The sequence below is a fragment of the Schistocerca serialis genome, chromosome 4 (genome assembly GCF_023864345.2).
Source record: "Schistocerca serialis cubense isolate TAMUIC-IGC-003099 chromosome 4, iqSchSeri2.2, whole genome shotgun sequence".
In the NCBI taxonomy this organism is placed as follows: Eukaryota; Metazoa; Arthropoda; class Insecta; order Orthoptera; family Acrididae; genus Schistocerca; species Schistocerca serialis.
In genome coordinates this window covers 501069316-501090023 of record NC_064641.1, presented here as the reverse complement: position 1 = coordinate 501090023, position 20708 = coordinate 501069316, and the positions used below count along the sequence as shown (strand labels likewise).

General features: G+C 42.9%; 1 protein-coding gene across 2 annotated transcripts in view; it reads right to left on the bottom strand.

Annotated features, from left to right (window-relative positions):
• The window catches only part of LOC126475227 (ribonucleases P/MRP protein subunit POP1), an 87133-nt gene that overhangs the window by 50756 nt on the left and 15669 nt on the right, over positions 1 to 20708 (bottom strand). For both annotated transcript variants that reach the window (XM_050102905.1, XM_050102904.1), the window contains exons 4-5: positions 3513 to 3755; positions 2140 to 3181 (exon numbers count right to left, since the gene is read on the bottom strand). In XM_050102905.1, coding sequence (XP_049958862.1) covers positions 2140 to 3181; positions 3513 to 3755 — 1285 coding nt within the window. The remainder of the gene's footprint in view (positions 1 to 2139; positions 3182 to 3512; positions 3756 to 20708) is intronic.

Below are 20708 nucleotides of genomic sequence, written 5' to 3'. Positions count from 1 at the left end.
CTTTTTTCGATATTTTGGTATTAGTAATTTTTTTTAATTTCATTAGGATTATGATTTTTGTGTTGTTAGTTATGATTCAAAATTGAAACAATCACCGAATACAACAAATTTTTCTCCTTTTTTAAATATAATTAACCTTTAAAATAACAACAAGGCGTTCCATCAGAGTACCAGGATTGTGAAAGTGTACCATAAGAGCAAAAAAGTTTGGGAACTCCTACCCCAGAGTCATAAACAATCCACATGTATCACAGAACAGATAATCAATAAAATTCACCCCCAGATAGGGTGATGTTGACCAAAAAACGGGTTGCATTTTTCCTGATCTGTAAGAGCAAAAGGTAATAAAGACAATTTTTTTTTTTTTTTCAGTACAACTGAATACCCATCCCCTGAAAGAAAAACCAATATATTAATTTTATTGACTATTTAAATTTAATGTTACAAATAAGTCAATTTCACCTCGTTCGATGGTACTCCAAATGCAGTTTGAATTTGCAGGAAGTGACTCCATAATTTTAAAATTAAATAACATGGAAACAAAGATTGAGAGAAGAAAGCAAAAAATATTATGTTTATTGCGAACGCTCTACAACTTTTTACAGCAGTTTTGAAATAGTTACAAAAGCTATCAACAGATGCCATTATATGCTACTATGCAAATGGTCTCCACAAATAATTCACAGGCAAGTGGTCTCCACAAATACTTCACTGTTCTGACTAGATAATAGCTGGTGAAAATGAATAATAAAATTTAGCATCACATCTTGCAGTGCCTCAATAGAAATGGATTCAGATGCCCCAAAAATTCAATCTCATCCAGCGTGGTGAGATAACTCCGAAAGGTAGTGCCTTTCAATATGACTCACAAAGAGTGATCACAAGAAGTCAGACAGTGTGAATACAGAGCTCAATGCTGCCTCCACCAATAAATTTGGCATCATCCCATTTAATGACTATGCCCAAAGTATTTCATCACGAAAGCGGAACAGATGTTCAGTGCAATATTGTCGACTTCCACCTCACATGAACCTCCCTCTCTCTCTTTGATCTTCCAATGCTACGTGGTACAAATTGTTCCAAAATTGCAATGCAGTGTTCTTTACTTACCAATTATCACATAAAAATGGGCTGAAAATGCCTCTGCTGCATACCACAGCCCAAACAGTAATACTTTGAGAATGTAGTGATTTTGCTTCACACAAAGGGGGATTTTCCGAACCCCAAAATTGCCACTTTTGTTTATTCACGAATCCATTCAGGTGGAAGTGTGCTTCATCCTTCATTATCAATCACTGTGAGAATCTGGTTCACAAAATCAATATTTTGTCAAATAGCGTATAAGGGTATGACCCAAAGGCTTTGCATTTTGAATGGAAACAGGTGTATACCATTCCTCTGTACTGTATGTGTGATGGAATGGCTTCAAACGAGTCTCTGCTGCCATTCTTTGGACATATTTCCTTGGAGGCTGCTGAGTAAGACCAGAAATGGTGGCAACATTTTCAGGAGCAGCTACAGTTGGCCTGGGGTCAACATATCTGACTGGATTTGGCAATGGGCATCCAAATGGTTTTTTGCACTGGCTCCATCCGGAACATGAAACAATGTTTGACAACTGCATCTTATTGTCATAATACTGTCTTCTACCCTTTGATGTTCCGGTACCAGAAATACATGTCATTCAAATGAAGTACACGATTTCAACCTGTTCCTTCAGAACTTTAACATCTTTCCACGTTTCAACAGTGGAACTGATCACTCTGGATTTCACAGTAATATTTACAGACACTACATACTGTGATTAAAGTGCCCCTACAGTAATCATGATAAACATATTTTTCGTTGAATTCTTTGTTTTCAAATTATTTAATTTCAAAATCACGGAGTCCTTTGTTGGGCACAGTGTCTAAGCTTTATAGTTAAATATACAAAAAACACATACTTAGGATCTTATAAAACTTAAGCTTGGGAAGTGTCACAAGAGCAACACATCACAGTTGCAAACAATGACACTCTTGCCTTTGGCTCTACTGGGACTAAATACTCTGGTTTCATAGAAAGTGCTTTCCATCTCTCTCAATATAGCTAATACATGTTTAAAATTGTTTGTAATTGAAATAAATCTTGCTTACTCACCGTCACTATCTGGATTACATTTCATCCGTTTAGCAGGCAAGTATCGTCGTGGATCTGTCACGATCAATGCCAGCACTGAATGAGGAGGAAGCTGTGCAGGTGATGCAGCTCCTTTCAAAGTTTCCCAGAGCTGCTTTTGTATCTTCACACATTCTAAACTGTACGTATCACTGCAAATATCATGCCACCATTCACAGTCGTAACTTGCACTTTGTTCACACTCCTGACTGTCCTTTGCAGGTTCATCCACCTCCATATTGTCATCATAACTGATAACGCACTTGGTCTTATCAGACTGATCTTCAAAAGACTCAACTGACATTGGCCCCGTGTTCACATTACTAGTACTAATTTCATCCACTAGTTTTTCAAGATTTTCTGTAACAAAAGGGACTCTGGTATGACTGGTTGTGGTCATGCTAACAAAGTGTAATGCATCTTGAAGAATGGAATGAGACAATGGCCCTGTCAAACTAAATCTGTTCAATGTATCCTTCAGAAAAGTCATTTTAACATGTCCGCTACTGCTTTCAAATTTACGTGTTCTATTATAAAGTGCAACCTTTGAACCTATCTTTTCTATTTCCACCTTTTTTTCTGGTCCTTTACGTTTGTGCTTGATGCTGCCAGCAGATGTTTCACTACGCACAGCATTTCCACCAAAAGCAGATGGAATTGTTTCAGTTATGTCCATATTACTTTCAACAAAATTAAATGTATCAATCAGTTCATCACAAAATTCTTCATAAAATGCTGGATGGATCCACAACCAGAGTGTTCTTTCATCAAGTTCTTCCCTTGTCACATCCTTACCTTCAAAACTTACTACCTTTGAAGGTCTCCAAAGAAAACTAATATTACCTATAGCACCATATGGATAAGACTTTTTTCTGAATACCGTGATATTGCCTTCTCTGCTCCCACTAATATAAACTTTAGCCGCAAATGTCAGACCACATGCTTTGTCTGTGTGTTGCTTCAGACCATCAATTATTTCATCCAAAGGGCCACATAATTCGATGCAACAATAATATGAAACATCCTAAACACACAAAAAAAGATTATTTCACACAATAGTTCACTCTGATCTTAATCTAACAAAGTCAATTCAAGGACAAGCATAAGTAAACCTCATAGTGCAGATTCAAAGTAACAAATTGTAGGGACTTATAAGCTGAAAGTTATTCAGTTTCTCAATTATACAAAAAAATTAATTTACCACTGCAAAAATAAATTTGTTTTTTTATCTTAAACTATCTTTGCTGATGGAATAGGAAACTGGTATTCATACGTCTCACTTGCTCTCATATGTTACACATGTGTAAGGAAAATCTTCAAAAACTGATTAACAAACCACTCAAAAGTTGAAGTACCTGCAGTAGGCAGTGATTGGCTGAAGCACGGTAGCATGCTCGAAAACTTTTATCGTTTGGAAAATTGGGCAATTTATAGCCCCATTTCTCAATCATGTGGAATCTCTTTGCATGCCAAATATGAGTTTCCAGCCATATAAATTTTCGTTGACGTCTATTGTATTCTTGCAACAGATTACTAGGTCTCCGTCTATATTTTCTACTTGGTCTCTTAGATTTCAGTGGCAAGCCACTCTTTTCCATCTGCAAAGAAAAATATTGTTTTAATACCAACACATGTTGTTGTTGTTGTTGTTGTCTTCAGTCCTGAGACTGGTTTGATGCAGCTCTCCATGCTACACTATCCTGTGCAAGCCTCTTCATCTCCCAGTACCTACTGCAGCCTACATCCTTCTGAATCTGCTTAGTGTATTCATCTCTTGGTCTCCCTCTACAATTTTTACCCTCCATGCTGCCCTCCAGTACTAAATTGGTGATCCCTTGATGCCTCAGAACACGTCCTACCAACCGATCCCTTCTTCTAGTCAAGTTGTGCCACAAACTCCTCTTCTCCCCAATTCTATTCAATAACTCCTCGTTAGTTATGCGATCTACCCATCTAATCTTCAGCATTCTTCTGTAGCACCACATTTCGAAAGCTTCTATTCTCTTCTTGTCTAAACTATTTATCGCCCATATTTCACTTCCATACATGGCTACACTCCATACAAATACTTTCAGAAACGGCTTCCTGACACTTAAATCAATACTCGATGTTAACAAATTTCTCTTCTTCAGAAACGCTTTCCTTGCCATTGCCAGTCTACATTTTGTATCCTCAATACTTCGACCATCATCAGTTATTTTGCTCCCCAAATAGCAAAATTCCTTTACCACTTTAAGTGTCTCATTTCCTAATCTAATTCCCTCAGCATCACCCAACTTAATTCGACTACATTCCATTGTCCTCGTTTTGCTTTTGTTGATGTTCATCTAACACATAGCTGATATTAAATTCTTAAAAGATTCCCTGCGGCTCGTCCCACCGTGTGTCCCAGTGCAACTCTCTCCATCCAACTGGCATGAGTTTCGGTGACTTCCCAAGATTGCAGAAGCGATTATTATGTCAAATTCTAAGCTGCAGAAGGCTCAAAGGAATATATTTATTTACCATGAGATAAATAATTCAATATGTTATCACTTCTTTTTGACCCCCTGGTGACCTCATGATACTTTTTCGTGCTGGTTTTCAATTGTTTGGTTCACCCTATGTCCCGATTGTTGTACTGAGCTCTTTTAGCGCAACAGATCACTTATTGTTGTTCATTACAATACACACACCATCATTTGTTAGTGTTTGCTGACAAGAAAAGCTGCTTTAAAATACACACACTGTCATTTGTTATTGTTAGCAACCACGAATAGCTGCTTTAAGGTATGTCATGAAATACTGATTAAGGTTATGAGATGGAAATGGAAATGAGCCTTTGGCATCACTGGCCGGGAGGCCCCTTACGGGGCACGTCTGGCCGCCTTGGTGCAGGTCCTATTACATTCGATGCTGTGGTGTCTCCGCCAGACACCACACTTGCTAGGTGGTAGCTTTAAATCGGCCGTGGTCCATTAGTACATGTCGGACCCGCGTGTCGCCACTGTGTGATCGCAGACCGAGCGCCACCACAAGGCAGGTCTCAAGATACGGACTAGCACTCGCCCCAGTTGTACGGACGACATTGCTAGCGACTACACTGACGAAGCATCGCTCATTAGCCGAGCAGATAGTTAGAATAGCCTTCAGCTAAGTCCATGGCTACGACCTAGCAAGGCGCCATTAGCCTTACATAGCAATTGATAATTATCGTCTAAAGCATGTCTCAACAAGAACGATGTATACAACAAGGATGGATTAAAGTTAAGTATTCCCAAAGCAACGTACTTTTCTTTATTGCATTCATTGAGCGTCCTGTTTCAGACTTCAAGATATTCTGCGGGAGCTTATAGCGTGCATATCGGCCCCCTCAAAATAACAGTCGGCACTTCTGTCGACACATCACATGGCGACGAGTCAACGGAAAGGGTCTTGTTCTTTCTAATTGCTTACATTTACTTGTGTCATGGCTTCGCCGGATGTACTGTCCGAATTTTATCGCTTGCAGAATCGGCAGACGCAGGCGTTATTGGATGCCCTGGGACAGCTCGTCCAGGGTCAACGCGCCATTCAAACCAATGCAGCAGCCGCCGCTTCACCGCTACCGCAGCCACAACATGCAGTTGCACCGCCGTTTCGCAACTTTGACGCGGCGCAGGAAACATGGACCGAGTGGTCACGCCAGTTTGGATTTCATCTCGCCGCCTACAGAATTCAAAGTAACGAGCGGCAGCCTCATTTATTGTCGTGTGTAGGGGTGCAAACGTACCGTGTGATAGTGAAATTATTGCCCTGACGCGACGTAGCAACTCTGTCCTACGAAGAAATTTTGTCTGCTTCAGATACCTATTTCAAAGAAACAGTTAATGTAGTTGCAAAGAGGTATACTTTCTTTCGTACAAAGCGTACGGCCGGTCAGACTAATAGGGAGTGGGTTGCAACTCTGCAAGGCCTTACAAGGGATTGTGCTTTTGAGTGTGAATGTGGACTCCCTTATTCAGATACTATGGTACGTGATGCAATAGCACAGAACGTTTCTGATGTTCACATACGGGAACAGATTTTGAAACTAGTTAATCCCTCCCTTCAACAAGTGATAGACATATTGGATAGACAAGACACGATTGACTTTGCTCAGGAATCATTTGCAACTTCGCCAGCCGTGTGTAACGTTAACCGGCCCGCCGAGCGCGCTGCGCGGACTGATAAACTGCCCTCGCGCACGTCCACGCTGCTGCCGCCACGCTCTAAACCAGGTGTGCCGCGCCAGCATACAAATGCAGTGAAGTCATGCCCGTGGTGTGCTACTAGACATTCGCGTGACAATTGCCCGTCACGCCAAGCTATTTGCTTTTTCTGTAATAAGAAAGGACATGTTCCAAGTGTTTGCCAGAAAAAGCTCAGATCAGACGATCACAACCATTCCAGGCCCTTTGCTTCGCGCCGGAATCGAACCAAGAATACTCAGGCTCGTGAACCTTCATCCATGGACATTCATGTAGTTAATTCCACTCCGCCCAGTGCCACTCTTTCTAACAGTGACTGTGTTCGTCCCACACAAAGTGTGCGTCGACGTCGCCGGAAATCACGTCAATTAGCAAGTGATGCTGTACCTCTATCAGTTCAAATTGCACGAGACAGTCGCTCTTGTCGTCAGCTGGACAATAAACTTTTCGTAGATTTGGACTTTAATGGCAAGGTCATAGCATTCCAGCTCGATACCGGAGCTGGAGTTTCATTGTTCAATCACGACACGTACATACAACTGGGCAAACCTCCGTTGCGTGCCGCAACTGTTAAGCTCACTACATATTCAGGACACCAGATCCCTGTGTTAGGACAGTGCACTCTTCTTGCAACATAAAAGGGACAAACAAAACTTGTGTCATTTTACGTTCTTCGTTCTTCTACTGCAGTGAACTTGTTTGGTTTAGATTTATTTCAGTTGTTTAACTTGTCTATTGTAAATCACGTCCTATCAGTGAATCAGACTGTGCCTTCAGACAATGTTTCTCGGCTATGTGAAGAATTTGCAGACATTTTTGCACCGGGCCTTGGTTGCGCTAAGAATTATGAAGCACATTTGGAACTGAAAGTAAACGCGCAACCAAAACTTTTCCGAGTGCGCAATGTTCCCCACGCATTGCGTGATGAGGTCGCAAGAACATTAAACGATTTAGAATCACAAGGTGTAATTGAACGTGTGCAAGCTTCTCTCTGGGCTTCACCCTTAGTAATTTTGCCAAAACCTTCCGGAAAACTGAGACTGTGTGTGGACTTCAAGGGAACAATGAATCCACAACTCGTGATTTCAACTTTTCCCTTACCCCGCCCGGAAGATCTTTTTGATAAACTGTGCCCGGGTAAATACTTTTCCAAGTTGGACCTAGCAGATGCGTACTTGCAAATCCCAGTGGACGCCGAATCCCAGCGCGTCTTGGTGGTTAACACGCATCTTGGTTTGTACCGCTTCAAAAGACTGCCATTCGGGTGTGCATCCGCCCCTGCATTGTGTCAGCAATATTTACAAACTGTTTGTGCGTCGGTCCCTACTGCTGCGAACTATCTGGACGATATTGTGATCTCCGGAAAGACAGCCGACGAGCATTTAGCACACCTACGAACATTATTTCAGGTATTGCGACAAAATGGTCTTCGCTTGCGGAAGGACAAATGTGTGTTTTTTGCTCGTGACTTACCATACCTGGGACATGTAATCAATGCCCAAGGCATACATCTGAGTCCAGAGCACCTCCGTGCCATACAGGACTTGCCTTCGCCGCAGAATGTGAAGCAGCTACAGAGTGTGTTGGGTAAAATTAACTATTATCATCGCTTTCTGCGCAATGCCTCTTCCATTTCAGCTCCGCTTCATAGCTTACGCCGTAAGGGTGTTCCGTTCGTCTGGACGACGGAATGCGAACGCGCCTTTCGCCAGTTGAAATCGGCGTTGCTTTCTAATACTTGCCTTACGCCATTCGATCCCCAGAAACCCCTTTTGTTGATGGTAGATGCATCGGATTTCGGGATCGGTGCTGTGCTTGCGCACAAAGATGGATCGCATGATCGCCCTATTGCCTTTGCGTCCAAATTGCTCTCATCTGTGCAAAGAAATTATTCACAGATAGAGAAAGAAGCTTTGGCTCTCGTGTTTGGTGTTACTAAGTTCCATGATTTCTTGTATGGTCGTCACTTTACCATCATCAGAGACCACAAACCTTTGACGCCGCTTTTTCATCCGAACAAGCCTGTACCTCCGCGTAGAGCGCAGAAATTCATTCGCTGGTCTATTTTCCTCTCGCAGTACCGCTACGATATCTTGTATCGGTCCACTGCTAAGCACGGAAACGCCGATGCGTTGTCCCGTTTGCCTGTTGCTGAGGATAAAGCATTTGATTCTTCCGAACTTGCTTGCATGTTCATTGATGCGGAAACCGATGAAGTGGTCGAATCGTTTCCGATTGATTTTCGTCGTGTAGCTACAGCCACAGCTGCTGACCCTGTCCTTGCTACCGTTTTGCGTTTTGTTCCTACGCAATGGCCTTTGTCAAAGTCTCGGATCGAGGATCCGTTGGTTCGCTGATTTTTTGCTCACAAGGAGAGACTTTTTGTTCGACGTGGTGTTTTGTTGTTGTGTTCTGATAATGATCAGTCCAGAGTCGTGGTCCCATGTTCGTTACAGTCCTCTGTTTTACGGCTTCTTCACCAAGGACATTGGGGTATAGTGCGAACGATACAACTTGCTCGTCAGCACTGTACTTGGTTCGGAATCGATGCTGCGATTACGAATATGTGTTCTTGCATGGCGTGTGCCGAACAACAATCCGCACCACCGCGGAAAGTCTTTGCATGGCCAAAAGCCACTTCCCCTTGGCAACGCTTGCACATCGACTTTGCTGGTCCATTCTGGAATGCTCGATGGTTGGTTTTGGTAGATGCCTTCAGTAATCTTCCTTTTGTTGTCCGGATGTCTTCCACGACGTCCTCTGCCACCATCCAAGCGTTGTCTGCTATCTTCTGCATTGAAGGTCTTCCGCAGACTATTGTTTCCGACAATGGCCCACAATTCATGTCCGCAGAATTTCAGTCATTCTGCTAGGCCAATGGTATTCAAGATCTGACATCCGCGCCGTTTTCGCCTCAGTCAAACGGTGCCGCTGAACGATTGGTCCGGACTTTCAAGTCACAGATGTTGAAGTTGAAAGAGTCGCATTCTCGGGAGGACGCGTTGTTGCACTTTTTGTCCTCGTATCGCTCTCAGCCCCGAGATGGTCGCTCGCCGGCTGAGTTGCTCCACGGTCGTCCTCATCGAACCTTGATGTCTTTGCTGCACCCGCCGCTTCAGGTTCCTGTGCAGCAGCAGTCCTCTGCTTTTGCTCCAGGCGACGTCGTATTCTATCGCGACTATCGAGGTTCACGGCGTTGGCTCGCAGGGCGCATTCTTCGCTGCCTCGGCCGCACGATGTATTTGGTTTTGGGTGCCTCTGGTGAGGTGCGTTGGCATCTCAATCAGCTGCGCCTCTGTCGTCGCACGGGTTCTGCCGCTCCCCGTCTGCTTTCAGCGACGGTGCCGTCCGGTCAGCGCCCTGGGGACCCATCTACTGGCTCGCCTCATCCCCAGGTGTTACCGACGATGCCTTCCATTTTGCCCCACGGCGACGCGACGCCGCAGCCGCCGCCGCCGCTGCCTGTTCTCCCGCCGGCGCCGCCCGCATTCGACGCTTCGCTGCATCCGCCAAGCGCCTCGCTGGGTCACGCACCGCTGATCGCTTCCCGTGACCAGCTGTCCTCCGACATGGAACTCTTGCCCGCTCCGGACCACATGGCGTCTTCGCGCGTCGGATACCCCAACGCAATGGAGGTCGACCCTTCGGCCACTCCTGTCTCTTTACGGGCGCATACACCGCATGTTGACGTGCACCCTGGACTAGGTTTTCAGGCGTTTCCTAGCTCCCCTCGGACCTAATGGCCGGGTGCGGGTGGCACAGCCTCGCCTGTTGTTAGGCTCCCCACCTCATCGCATACGTCAACATGGGGTCCTCCCCACGGCGGGCGGAAGCCGTATAACACGACCGTTCGCAGATTTGCGGGGAAGGAATGTGGTGTCTCCGCCAGACACCACACTTGCTAGGTGGTAGCTTTAAATCGGCCATGGTCCATTAGTACATGTCGGACCCGCGTGTCGCCACTGTGTGATCGCAGACCGAGCGCCACCACAAGGCAGGTCTCGAGATACGGACTAGCACTCGCCCCAGTTGTACGGACGACATTGCTAGTGACTACACTGACGAAGCATCGCTCATTAGCCGAGCAGATAGTTAAAATAGCCTTCAGCTAAGTCCATGGCTACGACCTAGCAAGGCGCCATTAGCCTTACATAGCAATTGATAATTATCATCTAAAGCATGTCTCAACAAGAACGATGTATACAACAAGGATGGATTAAAGTTAAGTATTCCCAAAGCAATGTACTTTTCTTTACTGCATTCATTCATTGAGCGTCCTGTTTCAGACTTCAAGATATTCTGCGGGAGCTTATAGCGTGCATATCGGCCCCCTCAAAATAACACTGTGTCGGCACTTCTGTCGACACATCAGATGCCACATTGGGCGACCTGGCGCATGGGATGGGTATGAAATGACGATGAAGACAACACAACACAGAGTCCCTGAGTGGAGAAACCCCCCGACCCAGCCAGGAAAGGTTATGAGATGACTGTTTATCTTCTATAATAATCATGGTTGGCCACCAGTTGTAAAGATGTTTCATGGAATGTTTAGCTAAAAATGGATCCATCTACTTCTTGGCAGCAACGAAACAAAGATGTTGAAAACCATTAGATGAGTGGGGACTACCCAACTATATGAACTACTACCTAAATAAAAGTGATTCTAGTGACTCTCCTGCATCTGACAATGATACAGCTTATGATCCCCAAGATTCAAGATCCTCTCATGTTCAGATGAGGTTCTTGATACTGTATGTAACTCCAATAATGGTAATGAAAATGGTATCCCAATTTATAAACCAACTGGGCAAAGAATAGCAAGAGCAATCTTAAATCAAGATTCAGAAGTTAACATTTCCACCCACTTTGACAACCCTTCTGACATTTACTAAATGTTGGTAACACAAGACATATTTAACAATATGATGTTGGAAACAAACAGATGTGCAGCACAGAAACTGTCCAGAATGTCAGGTAAAAGAAGATCTCGACTAGCCAATTGGGTTGACGCTTCTGAGGAAGAAATGGACACATTTATTGGCGTAATGGTAATTATGGGGTTAAAAGAGGTCCCAGAAATTTCACTTTACTGGTCAAAGAATCCACTGTACAAAATAAAGTTATAAAAGCCACTATGCCTCATGATCGATTTCTGGCATTATTATCTTGCTGGCATTTTAATGATAATGATGCCCTGGAAATGTAAATGACAGGATTTACACAATACAGCTGTTAGTTGAACATCTGCAGAGTAACTTTCTAAATGCTCTAAACCCTGGAAGAGATGTGGTAATTGATGAATCTAAGATTCCTTGGAGAGGAAGATTGATTTTTAGGCAGAATACTCCTAACAAGTCTAACAAGTATGCTGTAAAATTTTACAAAATTTGTACAGAGGAAGGGTACGCTTCTACCTTGCATATTTATTGAGTGAAAGATGACAAACTGCAAGATGCAGGTCACTTTGAGGCTATCACTATGAAAATGTGTGACCGCTTTTTGGGAAAGGTCACGTTCTTTATGATGACAATTTCTACAAACGCATTTCTCTAGCGCATAAGTTGTTAGATAGCATTACGCTTCTCTGTGGAGTAATTCATTCAAATGAAGCAGAACTTCCCAAGGATAATGTGGAGAAGAAGCTTTAAAAGAGGGAAGTATGTGGAGCCGAGAACAATAATGGACTCAAAATTTTTAACTGGGTGGATATACGGAGAGTTCTAATGATTTCAATGGTTCCTGGACATACTGACGTTTTAGAGAACACTGGGAGAAAGAACAGAAAATGAGAGGTTATAATGAAAGCAAAGGTTGTGCTGGAGTACACCAAGATAAAAAGAGGCGTTGCTCTCAGTGACCAGATGTCTTCGTATTATTCACCATGTACCTCTACAGTAAGCACTTGGATTCTGCACTGGAAAAAGAGCACTTCGAGGAGAAAAATGTCATTTCAAAGAGACAATTGCCTTGTATTTATGTGGATATGCTACCTGTGCCACACCTCCGTCAAGAAAGCAAGTCCATACTTTGGGAAAAATTGAGGGCACTGCACATTGTGCTACAAAAGGATTTTCACTCAGGAAGGCAAAACGGCAGCAGACAACAAAACCAAGAAAGTTACAACCTTCTGTGATGATGGCCCAGGGCCACCTAAATTGTGCATTAGTTGCCTCAATGAAAACCACATCCAGCAACGACTTTTTAAGGTTGAAAATGGTGCAAAGGTTATGTTAACCAGTATTTTCTGTATTGTTTGTATACTTTGTTTGTGTGTTTTGCAAATAAATTAGGAGGGCAAACTGAATTTCAAAAATAAAAAACCAAGAGAGAATAAAATCAAGTATGGCGTTTTAAGATTGCAATTTTTAAACAATGCCAAGTTTATGTGAAAACGATTTTTTTGTATTGTTTTCTGTAGGATATGCATTTATCAAATAAAGCAGTATGGTAAAAATGTCCAACAAAAAAACATTGTTTCGGTATCATTTCAGGGTCTAGCTGGCCACTACAGCAGCTGTTTATGCAGTGATATTTCCCCTTTTCTTATAGTTAGCCCAGCAAGCCCCTACATGGTAAAGTGACATCTTACAGTCATACAATTACACTTGCACCATTTGGGACACCAATGACCCGAGCTGCATTTCTGCGAAGTTTTTGGCTGGTCACCCGTGGGCCAATATGCAATACAGGTGAGACATCAAATTTTCCTCAGTAGGGAATGTGTTAACTCTTAGAAATGCAGTACCAAAATTGTAACCATTTTTAATCCTTTAGACAAAGTGTGTCTCACAATGCCATTTCTTCCATTATCCTATCTTGGTTCCCCTTTTGTTTCAGAGATACAGATTTTATTATTATGAATATAAAATTCATATAGGGGAACAATAACTCCAAAGCAAATCCAGGAACCGTCATTTCCATTAGATGTGAATACAATGGAACTGGAAGTGAGCAGCAAATGCCTACAGCTAACCTGACTCCAGACGTCACGTTTTTGCTCCTGTTAACCATTCAGCAAGATGCTATGATAGTATGAGCAGTGGACAAGCTTGCTGACACCTAAAATGCATACCAGGTGCTGTAACACCCTCAAAGATGATACTGTGTTCATCTGTATCCGTATGAAATCAACACAGGTAGTGGCAGTTTACCTTTGTTAAGTCCACACAAATGGATGTGAGTGACGTTTCATTGTAGCTTCACTAGCCAGTCACCATCCACTTCACACAAGGGATCCCCCACACAATTAGGCACTGGCCATTCCTGGCACCAATTGTTCTGCTTGAGTGTACAGAAAACTAGCTTTGCTCAAAGTCATCACAATAAAGTCAACATTGCTGAAACAAAAAATATGTATAAAAGCTGTCTCACTTTTTGGAAGATGGAATATCCGCACTATGGTGCAAGACTTTCCGGACATTTGTGGAAGCCCTCAAGATCCGCATTAAACAGCCATAATTGTACTGGATTTAGCCAGACTTAACACTGCTTTAAAAGCCTTGCAGAAAAACCAGGCTACTATGAGGGTTGAATGAAAAGTAATGCCTCCACCTTAGTTACTTGGGTTTAGATGGGAATATTTTAATAAATCAAAGGCAGAAATAATTCTTAGAATGTGATCTTTAATTACCAATATTCACTTTTCCACATAATCACCAGCCAATTGGATACATTTCTGCCAACAATGAACAAGTTTTCTGAAGAGGTCACGGAAGAAGTCGACACTGTTTCCGCAACCACAGTCTCACAGTTCTCTCAACGTCTTCATCAGAAGCATAATGATGTCCCCACAGATCGTCTTTCATTATCAGGAACAGATGGAAGTCAAAGGGTGCTAAATCTGGCAAATTTAAAGCCTGTGCACTTTCATTTCAGGAGCCAGCATCTGGTGTACCTATCGTGCACAGATCTTCTCAATAATGCGACCCACAGGTTCTTGTGAAATGCCGATTGTGCTTGCAATTTTTCTCTGAGTAATATAACGATCATCCTGAATCAATCTGTCGACATTTTGCTTGTGAAACTCACTGGTTACTGTCACAGGATGTCCAACTCTTTGTTTGTCGCGAAGGTCAGATGTTGCCGTCTCAACATCTTTAAACACACTCGCCCAATGACGCACAGTATTCACATCAACACAATCACCATAAACTGCTTTCATTCTCTGATGAATCTCCTTTGAGGTGACACCTTCTACTGTCAAGAATTCAATGACTGCACTTTGCTTAAATTGCATTGGCCGACCGTCTGCACAAGGTTCCATACTTTACACTGAAACAACACAACCGTTCAATGCTAAGGATTCCCGCCAACTGGAGCTGTAGATAAGAGGCTTCAGAACAATCCAGTACCTGCCACATACCAATGCTGCCAACTGTTGAAGAGTTATGAAGAATGAGGCACTACATTTCAGTCAACTCTCGTAGATGACGGTTCAATTCGGGAGGAAAGTTACACTTTTTTTCTGGAGGGTAAAGGACATTGTCAGACCCAAGCAACACCGTATTGGCTTTTGTCATTCGTAATGATCTGTTACCCATCACTGAAAGCCCGCTTGGGATCTCAGAACGCATTATAACTTCGCGTCTGTTAACTAGCTGCAGGCAAATGACACTGTATATATACCAATGCTGATCTCGACTGCAGATGTAAGAGTATAGTTTACCTTGCTATATCTAACAACTGCATCCTTCTGTCAATGTTCGGTGAAAAACTTAAGCAAATATCATGCCCAGTGTACCACACATTCCTTGAAAATGGAGCTGTAGCTCCAAAACACTTTGGACGGCAATCAGAAAATAAATTTGTAACTGATGACTGAATATTATTAATCAATAATCTCTAACCTAGAAGTTACAGTCACAGCCAGCCCACAGCATAATGTCTATTAATAACTTAAAGGATCAGTTTTACAAACACCTCAGCAAAGTGGTGCATGGGGAGTGCAACTTCAAGATCATCTGCGTATTCGTGGTGGCTTCAGTGCCTCTACCAGGTGTGATTCTGCTGCTTGGTCAGAGTGCCAATGGGCAAGATGAATGGAAATGGTTTATGGCTGCTTGAATTTGTGCAAAGCATCAATTATACATCACTAAAATGCACTTTAAAGGCAAGATGAGGCACAATGTTTCCTGGATGCACACTCGCTCCAAACACTAACATCAACTAGATCTCATTTTTACCAATAGGAAAGATTTCCACCATGTTCTCCACACATGCTCTTTCCACAGAGTTGACCAGGACACTGACCATGTATTAGTAGTCACAAAAGTTCGCTTCACACCTAAAAAGATTCACACTGCTAATACACTACGCAGACCAAGACAATCTTTGCAAAAACTAAGGACTCCATAGCAATAGAAATATCTGGTGACAGAGGTTGGAAAGAAGTTGACACCGGGGACCTAAACGTACCCACTGTTGAAGACTGGCAGAAGATCAAGTCACATCTTACTGTAACGACCAACACTACATCTGGTGCTTTGAAAGCAAAATCCCAGGATTCATTCCTCAGGAATATTGATGTCCTGAAACCCTTCCTTGCTTGTGTCAGGCAACTCTGAACTGGCACTCAAACCTTTACAAACCTACCCACCTGGTCTACGCAAAATATGTTAACTCCATGGAGTTATAAAAGGGAAGCTCTCATGACCTCACAAAATTGAAGTCGACATTTGCCATTTTAGTAGGTTCTGATGAGAGTATTTTGATAAAAAATGCCAGCTTGCATTATTTAAAGGTGTACAAGTAATTCTGATTATAGTGAAAATGAAAAGAAATCACATTTAATTCATAAGTGGATCTGTGATATTTTCTCTTATACACACAAACTTTCGTTGGGCTGGTTACTTTTACTTTAGTAGTTTTATTTCTGTAATTTGACCTTAGATTTCCTATCAATACAACTCAAAGAGCACTTTGCTTGAATGATGCGAGAAAGAAACACTGCAAACTGTCCAGATATGGCAAAATATGTTCCCAGCACTTTCGGGATGAGGACACAGACAGAACATCAGTTTCATTATCCCATATTAAGGAAAATGCTGGATTATGAAAGCAGCCTTTTCATGCCACATACTTCTCTTCTTGGCTATTTGAAATGTATAACAAATTGAAAGTTATATTAATGAAGCAAAATGTGTCAGATTACTGGATCAAGTATGCCTTTTAGACCAGAAAAATGTCTGAAAATATCTTCCGGACACACTGTTGTTGACAAAAGCATTGTAATACTTACTACTTAAAACAACTGTTGAGTATATACAACAGAAATTAAGAACAAAAAGCAACTGGATATAGTAGTCTGCTAGCATTTGGCCCTACTAACATGGCAGTGCTGGTTTCAAAACAATGTACAGCTTAAATATGTGGTGCCACCTCCCTATGTTATACCTTCAAGTAAGATGTAGCATCTTGCATCACACCTAAGTAAGAGACAGAAGCAGGCATACAGCTTTATATGTGAGTCATGTCTCTCACGACAGGTGCCCTCAGATCCAGCAGCTAACTGCAAGTAGCTTTTGCTGTGGCCAAAAGGTGTCAGCATCTTATGGACTATGAAATTTTCAAGTTGTTAAAACTGTATATTTGAGAAACAAAACTGTGTTTACTGAGTTTTTCATTAATTACTGCTAATTTGAGTACTTATTAGTGGTATGAATGTGAAGTACTAAATGAATGAATATTGTTATGTCTATTAACTAAGTATACAACAACGCGAGAACTATGTGCCAACAAAGTGAATCATACTCAGCAGTAATTGTAAAGTGCAACTAGCCACTTTATGGGACTTAGGAAACAAGATATATTTTATGATAATTGTGTTATTTAAAGGGGGAGTTATTTTGATATTTGTGGACTTTATAAACTTGTTCTCTTGATAAACTGTTCATAAAAGCCATTAAGCTGTGATTGGTCAAAAACAAAAGACGCAGCTTTGCACGGTTTAATACTAATAGTGGATTGGTTATGATGTATACCAGCCAATCAGAGGACAGTACGTTCGCATGTATTTCATGGGTTAAGAAATTGCTCTGTGAAGTCTAAAAGTTCGGTTTGGATCTCAGCCATGATCACGTTCAGACGTGGATATAAAGAGCTCTGAATAGATGTGAAAATTATATGGAATAATGGTTAAGTCTTAACTGAGAAGTGTCGCAAATCGGGCGCAAATCTGTGAAAAAGATGAACACATGAAATTCTGATTTTAATACATAAACTCTGACTTTTGAATACCCAAACCTGCATGCACGTTATACAAGGTGTGACTGCAAACTGAACATTTGTTGTGGTCAAATCGTGTAATATTTGAGTGTGCTTTCTGTTGCAGACAACCCGTGTTTTAATCCTTTTGGTAAAAGGTTTGGTTAATTATCGTAAGTTGACTACAGAGTCCACCAGAAAAATGTATATACACTTTAAGGAACAAAAAGTATAACTTATGTGTTTATTTTACATTTAGTAATTGATCACACATGTTGTACAACCTTCAGTTTAGCACATGGTTACTTTAAATGTTCAAAATGTTCACTCTGTTGGCAGCTATACACACAACAGAACAACGAGCGGTTGCTGCAACTAAATCAGTCAGTACTACAGTGGAGATCGCTGCACACGTCACTGTAATCTTCTGGCGAATTTCCTCCTGCATGTGTGACTTACGTCGACAGACATTATCTTTACAGGTTTACACAAGTAGAAGTCCATAGGTGTTAAATCTGGCAACTGTGGAGGGAACTCGATGGGCTCCCTTCGTCCAATCCAATGCTCTGGAAAACTGTCATCCAGGAAAGCTGGTAGGGATAGGTTGTAGTGTGGCAGCACTCCGTCCTGTTGGTAGAAGACCTCTTCATCAGCTCCGTAAAGTGCATATATACCTGGCAAAATTGATGTGCATAACATTTCCAGGTACACATCTCCTGTGACAGCAGCAACAAAAAAAAGGTCCTATTAAGCCCATAGATGATAGTCCACACCACACTTGAACCCTTGGTAGACTGGCCGCTTTATCCACATAAACAAGCAGATTTTCTGGAGCCCAGTACACACTGAACTTACGCCAATTCATGGTTCCATTAAGTTCAAATTATGCCTCGTCACTGCACACTACAAACTGCCTATTGGCTTCTCTCTCGGTTTCTTGGGCCAAAGTTCATCTGATGATTTTACTGACCTTTCACCAGCACGAGTGGCTGGCATTGTCAAAGCTTCACTCTCTATTGCTGGTGGTGAACTAGAGCCAAGCTCGCGGCCACAGACTCAGCTCCAGTTCACCACCAGCAATGGAGAGTGAAGCTTTGACAATGCCACCCACTTGTGGTAGCAAAACATCAGTAAAATCATCAGCAGAGCATCGGTTGTTTGGTTGGTTGGTTGATTGGTGTTTAAGGGACCAAACAGCAAGGTCATCAGTCCCTTGTGTCAAAGGTGGTTGGATGGATTTACATCTCAGAAGAGTCATAACGATAAAAGGTTAAAAAACGTAAAAGTGCAGTCGTGTTGTCAACAGTGAAAACAAAAGGAGGGAAGTCAACAAGTGGGCAACCCCAAGGCTATGTTAAGAGGCAGGAAATATCCCACTTCTGATGCAATACAGACAAGACCACCTGCTATTCAAAAGTGTTCAACCACTAGAACGTGAAAGTGCGTATTGTAAGAGGAGGCTAACCAAATCTAAAAAGCAATAAAAGTAGAGTAAAAGGGAGAGAAAAGAGGATCTTGGCCAGGGAGGGGAGTCAGGAATCTCCAAACACAGCTTGCAGTGGGAAACACCCCCAACCCTCACCGCCCTGCCCCTACTCCAAAGGGAAATTAAAAATCTTAGAACTGAAAATAAAAACCACTTTCACAGAGGAAACTCAGAACAAGTTCAACCATCTGGGAATCGTCTGCCAATAGAATCGTCTGCCAATATTGAAGGTAAAGTGCGGGAAAGTCTGTACTTAGTACGCAGAGCCAAAACAAGGGGGCATTCCACAAAACTGTGGGCTACTGACTGGAAGGCTCCACAATCACAACGTGTGGGTGGCTCATTACGCAAAAGAAAACAATGGGTCAGCCTGGTACGGTCGAAGCGGAGACGACACAGGGTGGTCAAGTCCTTTTGGGAGAGGCAGAAGGAAGAATGCCACAGGACAGGTGACAGCTTAATCGCATGAAGTTTATTAGACAGGGAGGTAGCCTCCCTAGAGTTGGCCCATGATTGTGCGAAGTGGGATTTGATATGAAGCCGTAAATCCGCTACAGGAGAGGTTACAGAGAAGGGGGTAAGTGACTACTCCCCCAGGCAAACGATCAGCAAGCTCATTACCTGGGATACTCACATGGCCAGGAACCCAAAGGAAGTCAACGGAACAAGCAGCATGGTGAAGATCAACGAGACAGTCATGGATGGCAAAGACCAAGGGATGGCAGGAAAAACACCAGTCAATAACCTGAACACCACTCATTGAGTCCATACATAACAAAATGTGGTTGAGTTGCGACCGTTTAATAAAGGTAAGGGCCTGGGAAACTGCCACAAATTCCGCAGTAAACACCCCACATGCAGTTGGCAGGAGATGATTTTCCACAGCAACAGAGGACGTGAAGGCATATCCCACACAATCAGCAGATTTAGAGCCTCGGTGTAAAAAACAGCAGCATCCCAAAACTCCCATATAATTCGGCGAAAACAACATCAGAACACCATCGGGGGAACGGAATCTTTCGGACCTCGGCAGAGATCCATCCAAATCCGGGGCCGAGAAACTAACCGGGTGTGGGGGGGGAGGGGGGGGGGGTCGGACAGGGAACGTGGGACACAGGACAAAGAAGGAAGCTGAAAATCACGGCGAAGAGACGCAAGGCAGAGCCCAACCGGTAAACCCACCCGAGGGTGGGAATCAGGTGGGTGATGTCCTTGGTCTGGGAACAGATAGAAGAGGAAGGATGAGTGGGAGAGGAACGGACAGTGATTGCATAAAAAAGCACAAGCTGGGATTGCCAAACAGAAAAGGGGGGGGGGGGGGGGAGGATCCCAGCTTCAACCAGGAGACTATCAACAGGGCTAGTAGGGAAGGCACTGATGGCCAAACGGATACCACGATGGTGGACAGGGTCCAGGAGGTGCAGTGTGGAAGGAGCAGCTGAATAATAGACTTGACAACCATAGTCCAAGCAAGACAAGCACTAAAGCCCAATAACGGTGGAGAAGAGTGAAACGATCTCCATCCCAAGAGGTGTGGGCAAGGAAGCGAAGGACATTGAGTTTACAGAAACATCCTATCTTCAGAAGTCTGATATGAGGCAGCCAAGTGAGCTTGTTGTCGAAAAGAAGACCCACGAAATGAAACTGTGGGA